Source organism: Piliocolobus tephrosceles, chromosome 16 (assembly GCF_002776525.5).
Source record: "Piliocolobus tephrosceles isolate RC106 chromosome 16, ASM277652v3, whole genome shotgun sequence".
Lineage (NCBI taxonomy): Eukaryota > Metazoa > Chordata > Mammalia > Primates > Cercopithecidae > Piliocolobus > Piliocolobus tephrosceles.
Window position 1 is genome coordinate 24,565,255 of NC_045449.1, and position 8,597 is coordinate 24,573,851.

General features: G+C 36.0%; 1 protein-coding gene across 1 annotated transcript in view; it reads left to right on the forward strand.

Annotated features, from left to right (window-relative positions):
- Positions 1-8,597, forward strand: part of EFCAB5 (EF-hand calcium binding domain 5) — a 175,050-nt gene that overhangs the window by 28,244 nt on the left and 138,209 nt on the right. The window contains exon 4 of the mRNA XM_023183936.1: positions 4,193-4,769. Within this exon, the coding sequence (XP_023039704.1) occupies positions 4,193-4,769 (577 nt within the window). The remainder of the gene's footprint in view (positions 1-4,192; positions 4,770-8,597) is intronic.

The following is an 8,597-nucleotide window of genomic DNA, read 5'->3' on the forward strand; positions in this document are numbered from 1 at the left end:
AGGCGTGAGCCACTGCGCCCAGCCTATAATTATTATTTTTTTAATATCTGTAAGGTTGGTGATAATGTCCCCACTTTCATTTCTGATTTTGGTTATTTATGTATCTTTGCTAATGTTTTTGTCAGTCTAGCTCAGGGTTTATTCATTCTGTTGATTTTTTTCAAGGAACCAATTTTTGGTGAAATTGTTTTTCTCTACTATTTTTCTATTCTCTCTTTTATCTCTACTTTAACCTTTATTATTTTCTTTCTTTTGCTAGTTTTGTGTTTAGTTTGCACTACTTTTTCGAGTTTCTTAAGGTGTAAAGTTAGGTTATTGATTTGACTTTTTTTTTTTTTTTTTGAGACAGAGTCTCGCTCTGTTGTCCAGGCTGAAGTGCAGTGGCATGATCTCGGCTCGCTGCAAGCTCCGCCTCCCAGGTTCACACCATTCTCCTGCCTCAGCTTCCCAAGTAGCTGGGACCACAGGTGCCTGCTACCACGCCTGGCTAATTTTTCTTTTTTTTTTTTTTTTTACAGAGATAGGGTTTTATCATGTTAGCCAGGATGGTCTCAATCTCCTGACCTCAGATTTGACTTTTTTTAATGTTATCACTTACAGCTATGATTTCCCCTCTGAGCCCTTTTTTCACTGTATCCTATAAATTTTGATATGTTGTGTATTCATTTTCATTTGTCTCTTATTATTTTCTAATATCCCTTGTGTTTTTTTGACCCATTAGTCGTTTAAGAATGGGTTGTTTATTTTCTGTAGCTTTGTATGTTTTCTAGTTTTCCTTTATTGATTTCTAACTTCATCAAGTTTTGTGCTCTTCATTAAAGAGCAGATATTTTATATGGTGTCTATTTTTTTAAATCCATTGAGACTTGTTTTGTGGCCTAACATATGGTCTATCCTGGAGAATGTGCCATGTGCACTTGAGAAAATTATGTATTCTGCTGTTATATTGGATAGACTATTGTATATATGACTGTTAGGACTAAAGATAATTTTTATATATGATGTAAGGTAGGCATCCAGATTCATCCCTTTGCATGTAGATATCAGTTGTCATGGCACCGTTTGTTGAAGAGACTGTTTTTTCCATTAAATTGTCTTGGCACCCTTGTCAAAAATCAGTTGGTTTCAGAGTAGAAGAGGAACTTTACAAAATAATCAGTTGGTCACAGATGTATAGGTTTATTTCTGGACTCTCAATTTTATTCCATTGATCTATATGTCTATCCTAATGCCAGTACTACTTCAGTAAAGTTTTATAGCTTTCTTCATATTAGTCTGACACATTTCTGTTTGGTTTATTTCTAGATATTTTAAATTTTTGATGCTATAATGAAACAAAGCTTTATAAAATTATATTTTCATTGTTAACTAAAAATATAAAACATTTTAAATTGGTTATTAATTGGTAGTTCCAAGGAAATCAATTTACTTTTGTATTTTAATCTTGTTTCCTTTGTTTATTTGGTAGGCTTTTAAAAAAATTGTGGTAAATACATATACTATAATATTTACCATTTAAACTATGTTAAAGTGTACAATTCAGAGCCACTAAGTAAATTCACAGTGTTATGCAACCATTACCACTGTCTAGTTCCAGAAAGTTTTTATCATTACAAATGGAAACTCCATTTGGTAAGCCTTTCAAAGCTGAAGACTTGTGTTTTTCTTCAGTTCTGAGAGATTTCTTACATTATTTATTTGAATATTTCATTATGTCTAACACTTGGCTTATACCTTCTGACACTTTTATAAGATTAATATTAAATATTCTGGATTGGCTGGGCATAGTGGTTCATGACTGTAATCCTAGCACTTTGGGAGGCCAAGGTGGGTGAATCACCTGAAGCCAGGAGTTCGATACTAGCCTGAGCAATATAGTAAGATTTTATCTTTACCAAAAAAAGAAAAAAATAGAAAAATTAGCTGAGCATGGTGGCATGTACCTGTAGTCCCAGCTACTCGGGAGGCTGAATATATGCTGTCATATACTCATATACATATACATATGGGTATATGGTGTCAACATGATGTGTTACTGTAGATGTTAATAATGATCATTAGGTTGAGATAATATTTCTCAGGTTTCTCTAAAGTTATTTTCCCCCTCCCATTTCCATATTGTACTCTTTGAGAGGAAGTTACTATATGCAGTCCGCAATTAAGGAGAGGGGAGTTATGCTCTACATCCTTGATCATGGAGTATCTACGTAAATTATTTGGAATATCTCTGCACAGGAAATTTGTCTCTTTACTTATTTACTAGTTTTTTTTCAGCACTTCATTACTTTCTGGCACTACAAGATATTCTAGGCACTACAAGATATTCTTGTATATATTTCCTGCATATGAGATGAGCCCAATCCTATAATCAGCTGTATCTCCAAGGAGTTCTGATTTTTTTTAATTGGAGAGTGATATTCGAAACCAAGATGTGAGTGCTAGATGGTCTACATTCTCTTAAGTGTTTAACTTTTAATTTCTTCCAACTTCTCTGCTCTGAGGTTATTAATTCTTTGACTCCTTACATTTGTTCTATTTAATGGTATTTCCTTGGGTGGTATTAGTTATTCTGTTTGTTGAATTTAGTCATGGGGATGATTTTTCTTAAACATTCTATGAATGTGTGCTTACATTTGAATTTGAGATTCTCTGTTTGCTTTCCTATAGAGTTACTGTTTTCTATAGTCTGATACCAGTGGGGGAAGGACAAGATGTGCAGACAGTGAAGCTGTTAATAATTCATTTTCTCTGTGTGTGAAAATCCTGTTTCTCTAGCCTAAACATCTATATGCCTTAACTCAGTGCAGGGAAAGACACTGATTAGCTCAAATGGGAATGAAGATATACAAAAAGGTCAGTCTTTCCCCTATGACCCGTATCTACATCCTCTAAACTTGGGGTACCTCAAATCTGCTCCCAAATTTTACAGTGGTCTCCACCGTATCTTTTTAGCGCTATAGGTTCTTCAATCAGTTGAATTCCCCTGCTTTACATTTTTCAGAGATCTTCAAAATTCCTGACTATCGAAGGCCCCCTTCATGATTGTAGTATTTTTATGCATTTAAAAAATTTTAAAAACATACAACTTTTCCTGGCGTTGCTAGAGATTTTGGTAGGGAGGGGATGTAGATGCCTGTTCTCAGTCTACCATCTTGGTCTAATGTCTCCATCCTGCATTTTAAAAATGAAAACATAAAGGAAGCTGGGAATAAAATGAAGAGAAATATATTTAAATAGACATGTGTGGTCGACTCTTTGCTTACTCACTACACATTTCCTCACCTTTTTTTTTTTTTTTTTTTTTTTTTGAGACAAAGTCTCACTGGAGTGCAGGGGCATGATCATGGCTCACTGCAGCCTCGACCTCCAGGGCTCAAGTGATCCTCCCACCTCAGTCTCCTGAGTAGCTGAGGCCATAGGTGTAAGCCACCATGCCTGGTTAACTTTTTTATTGTTTGTAGAAACAGCATCTTCCTAATGTTGCCTAGGCTGGTCTTGAACTCCTGGGCTCAAGCATTCCTCCTGTCTCGGCCTCCCAAAATGTTGGGATTACAAATGTGAGCCACTGTGCCCAGCCTTCCCTACCATTTTGCCTGCCAACTGAACCTCAGTGTTGTAGCAGGTGAAAATAACTTGTTATCAGAAAACTTGATCCAAACTCTGACACCAATAAATAGATTATAATTTGTCTGTACTATTCATAGTAATACCATTTCCCTTTACCAGTGATTGGTCTGGGCGTGGGCATGTATCCTAGTTAGGGCCGATGAAATGTAAAGGGAAGTCTTACAGTGGGGAGTCTGGGATCTTCTCCTATCAGATAATAAAACAGAGCCTCAAGAGGAGAAAAATCCTTTGTCCTCAATCCTTTTTTGCTGTGAGGAAGTGATGACTGGAGCTCTAATAGTCATCATGTGATCATGAGGTACAAGCAAAAAAATGAACGAAAATAAACAGAAACAGCCTAGGTACTTAATGAAATCACTGAACTGCTGAATGGCTTCTGATTAAGTCAACAATAAATGTCTTTATGGTTAAAGTCACTTTGTCCAATTTTCTGTTACTTTCAGCTGACCTTGTTCCAATCCACTGTGTAAATGGATATAAAAATTTTTTCAAATGTTATTCTAAAGTCATGTAGATTAAAATTTGCTTCTAACATTTCTTACATTTCACTTTTTTATCCCCTCAGAATTAAACCTGGAGGGGCAGCGAAAAATTTCAACTGGTTCAATAAAGGACTCTAAAACTGAAGCCTCAGGTAATATTGCAATTAGAAAATCTGCAAAAGTGATTTTTGCTTTAGATGAAACTGAACTGAAATCAAAGCTAGAGCAACAATGGAAGAAAAATCTTTTTGAAAGAATGGAGGCAAGAGCCCAAGCAATGCAGCAGAAAATAATAGACAAGGAAAATGTGAAGAAGGAACTAGAAAAAAAGGCTGAAAAAAAACTCCCTAGGGATAATTTGGCCAAAGAATGGTTTAATACTGAAAGCATGACACTGAATAATCGTGCATATTTGCTTGACAAACTTTTACCTACCTTAGTTCCTGGAGTAGAAAACATGTTAACTCAAGTAGAAAAGAAGAAGGTTTTGACAGAAGTTGATACTCCAAGCAAGTTTGACCCAATTAATTATTTGGGGGAATATTTAATGAGAAACAATCCTAATTACATCAAAGACCCAGGAATATCTGGTTACCAGAGGGTGATGAAAGAAGTAACAGAAGACCTGAAGATATATGTTCCTGACACTATCTGCAACAGGTACAATCTGTTATAGTTTCAGTTCATGATCTGTCTCCTTACACTGAAAAACTAGTAGAAAAATAACATAATCATAGAGACAGGACTTAAAACAAGTGATTCTACAGTTATTCAGAAAGTATTTATTGAGCTACTAGTATGTGCTTCACTCTTTTTGAGTCACTGTGAAGACTAACAAAATAAGTAAGTTCCTTGTATTCGTAGATTTAATTATCTCACTATGACTCCAAGTGTATATTGATTTGTATTTTTATTTATCTCCCTGCACTGGAAAGTAAGCTATATGAAAGTTGGAACTTAAAAAAAAAATCTAGCTTTCCATATAGGCAATATATTCACCTGGTTTAAAGGCCAATATGTAAAAAAAGTTATACAGTGAAAAGTTTTCCTCCCATTCTTATCTTCCATCTACCCAGTATTCCACCTCCACCATAAATAACTTCTATTCTTAATTTTCTATAGATCCTTACAGAATTTCTTTATACATACATAAGGAAATGCAAACATGGATTATTCATTTTCTTTCTTTTACACAAAAGTGTGTGATATGTGTTACAAATACCCATTTTTACCCGCCATTTATCTTTTGTCATGTAGAAGATTTTTTATTTCTATATAGTCAAATTTAACTTTTATGGCATCAGGATTTTGAGGCACTGTTACATTTCAAAATATTAAAAGAATTCTTCCATGTTCTCTTCCAGAATTATGATTTTAATTTTCATTTTAAATATTGACTCATTTGGAATTTAACCTAGTGTAACATACAGGGATTCAACTTTATCCTTTTTCAAATGTCTACTTAGTGGTCCCAATCAGAGTTGAATAGTCTATCTTTGCCCCACTGTTTGGGATTGCGCCTTTATTAATAAACTCATGTATATTTTAGAGTGTATTTCTGGATTTTTCCATCATATTCTATTGGTCAGTCTCCTTTTCATGCATTCGTACCACACTGCTTTAATAACTGAGTCTTTTAAATATATTCCATAGATCTGACAGTGCTGGTCCCCACTATTTGCCCTTCTTTTCTGATGTTTCCTGACTATTTTTGTTTGTTTACTTTTTTTGTATGAATTATGGGAGTAACTTGTCTACTTGAAAAAAAAGGGGGGGAGAGAAAACCAAAAAACAAACCTTATAGGAATTTTTATTGAAATCTGATGACATCTATTAATATTCTTAGAAAACCAATATCTTCAAGACTGCAATTAGCCAAGATTACACCACTGCACTCCAGCCTGGGTGCCAGAACGAGACCCAATCTCAAACACACACACACACACACACACACACACACACACACCAGAAAAGTAACATCTTTAATAATGATGAGTGTTTCTGGGTGTCTTTCCATTTGCTCATCTTATTTTGTATGAATTAGTGTTGTCCTAAAGTTTTTTCACAGCTGGGCATGGTGGCTCACGCCTGTAATCCCAGCACTTTGGGAGGCCAAGGTGGGTGGATCACCTGAGGTCAGGAGTTCAAGACCAGTCTGGCCAACATGGCAAAACCGTGTCTCTACTAAAAATGCAAAAATTAGCCCAGCGTGGTGGTGCATGCCTGTAATCCCTGCTACTTGGGACACTGAGGTGGGAGAATCACTTGAACCTGGGAGGCGGAGGCTGCAGTGAGCTAAGATGCACCACTGCACTCCAGCCTGGGCAACAGAGCGAGACCCCGTCTAAAAAAAATTTTTTTTTACATAAGTTTTGTGTCTCTCTCATTAGATTCAGCACTAGTTATTTTTATCATTCTTTGTTGCTGTTTTAAGCAGAACTTTCTTCTCTTACTACATTTTCTTTCTGGAATGTAGTCTGAAGTACTAATTTCTGTATATTTGTGTGCCCAGCTACCTTACTGAGTTCTCTTACAGTAACATTTTAGTTGATTTCTTGGGTTTTCTAGGGAGGTAACCATTGTCTTCAAATAATAGTAGTTTTCCTACTTCCTTTTCAATTTGTATACAAACATCTTCCTACTACCTCCAATACAATATTAAATAATTGTGGTGATGTGGGCATCCTTGTCTTTTTACAACTTTAGTAGAAATGCTGCTTCTGTTACTGCTTCATTATGGGCAGTTTTTGTATTACTAGTTCTATTCCATTTGGGTATGAAAAACATTTTATCTCAGTGAGAAAATGTACCTGATTTCTACCTTTCAGAGTGATTTTTAAAAATTAAGACTAGATTTTATCAAATGCTTTTCCAACACCTATGAAAATGATAATATGATTTTCACCTTAGATTCCTTAATGGTGAATTTTATTAATAGATTTCCTACTATTCAATTATCTTAGAATTCCTGAAATAAATCCTGCTTGGTTGCTATGCATTTGGGTACACTGAAATATGCTTCCTACTAGTAAGACAGAATAAATATTTCTTTCCTTTTAATTACAGATTTTCAGAATATGATATATATCTGTCTACCTATCAATAGTCACCTCCAGTGGCAGCAAATGAAAAATGTTTTCCCCTTTTGGGAAAGGGTTCCTTTTTCAGTATCACCATGGACGCATGGATTTTAATATATATTCAATATATTTTAATCAGTTATAGTCATTTTTTTCTGTTAGATGCTCAAATTGCACCAACTTTGGCTTCTGTGTTCTGACATTACCCCTTTAGTCTTTGAAAACTTCATGCATTTTTTAAATGGATTCTTGGCTCCTTTTAATGGGGATCACTCACCTGTGAGCTAGGAATGCTCACAAATATTGTATAGTCATTGTTTCTAGGCCCTTCAGGACTAAAACATATAATTTTTAGAATCAGTGGCTTGTGGTCAGACGTTACCTGCAGCCTCTTTGGACGTGCTACTGCTGCCAGGCCTGCTGTATGACCCCGCGGGCTCTTGCCCGTGCCTGCTCTTGGCGCCCGGCTCAGGAGGACCCTTCCTTCCTTCCTTTCTTTCTTTCTTTCTTTCTTTCTTTCTTTCTTTCTTTCTTTCTTTCTTTCTTTCTTTCTTTCTTTCTTTCTTTTTCTTTCTTTCTTTCTTTCTCTTTCTTTCTTTCTTTCTTTCTTTCTTTCTTCTTATTATTATACTTTAAGTTCTAGGGTACATGTGCATAATGTGCAGGTTTGTTACATATGTATACATGTGCCATGTTGGTGTGCTGCACCCATCAACTTGTCAGCACCCATCAACTCGTCATTTACATCAGGTATAACTCCCAATGCCATCTCTCCCCATAATAGGCCCCGTTGTGTGATGTTCCCCTTCCTGAGTCCAAGTGATCTCATTGTTCAGTTCCCACCTATGAGTGAGAACATGCGGTGTTTGGTTTTCTGTTCTTGCGATATTTTGCTGAGAATGATGGTTTCCAGCTGCATCCATGTCCCTACAAAGGACACAAACTCATCCTTTTTTATGGCTGCATAGTATTCCATGGTGTATATGTGCCATATTTTCTTAATCCAGTCTATCACTGATGGACATTTGGGTTGATTCCAAGTCTTGCTATTGTGAATAGTGCCGCAATGAACCTATGTGTGCATATGTCATTATAGCAGCATGATTTATAATCCTTTGGGTATATACCCAGTAATGGGATGGCTGGGTCATATGGTACTTCTACTTCTAGATCCTTGAGGAATCGCCATACTGTTTTCCGTATAGTTGAACTAGTTTACAATCCCACCAACAGTGTAATAGTGTTCCTATTTCTCCACATGCTCTCCAGCACCTGTTGTTTCCTGACTTTTTAATGATTGCCATTCTAACTGGTGTGAGATGGTATCTCATTGTGGTTTTGATTTGCATTTCTCTGATGGCCAAGCCTGTAATCCCAGCACTTTGGGAGGCCGAGATGGGTGGACCAC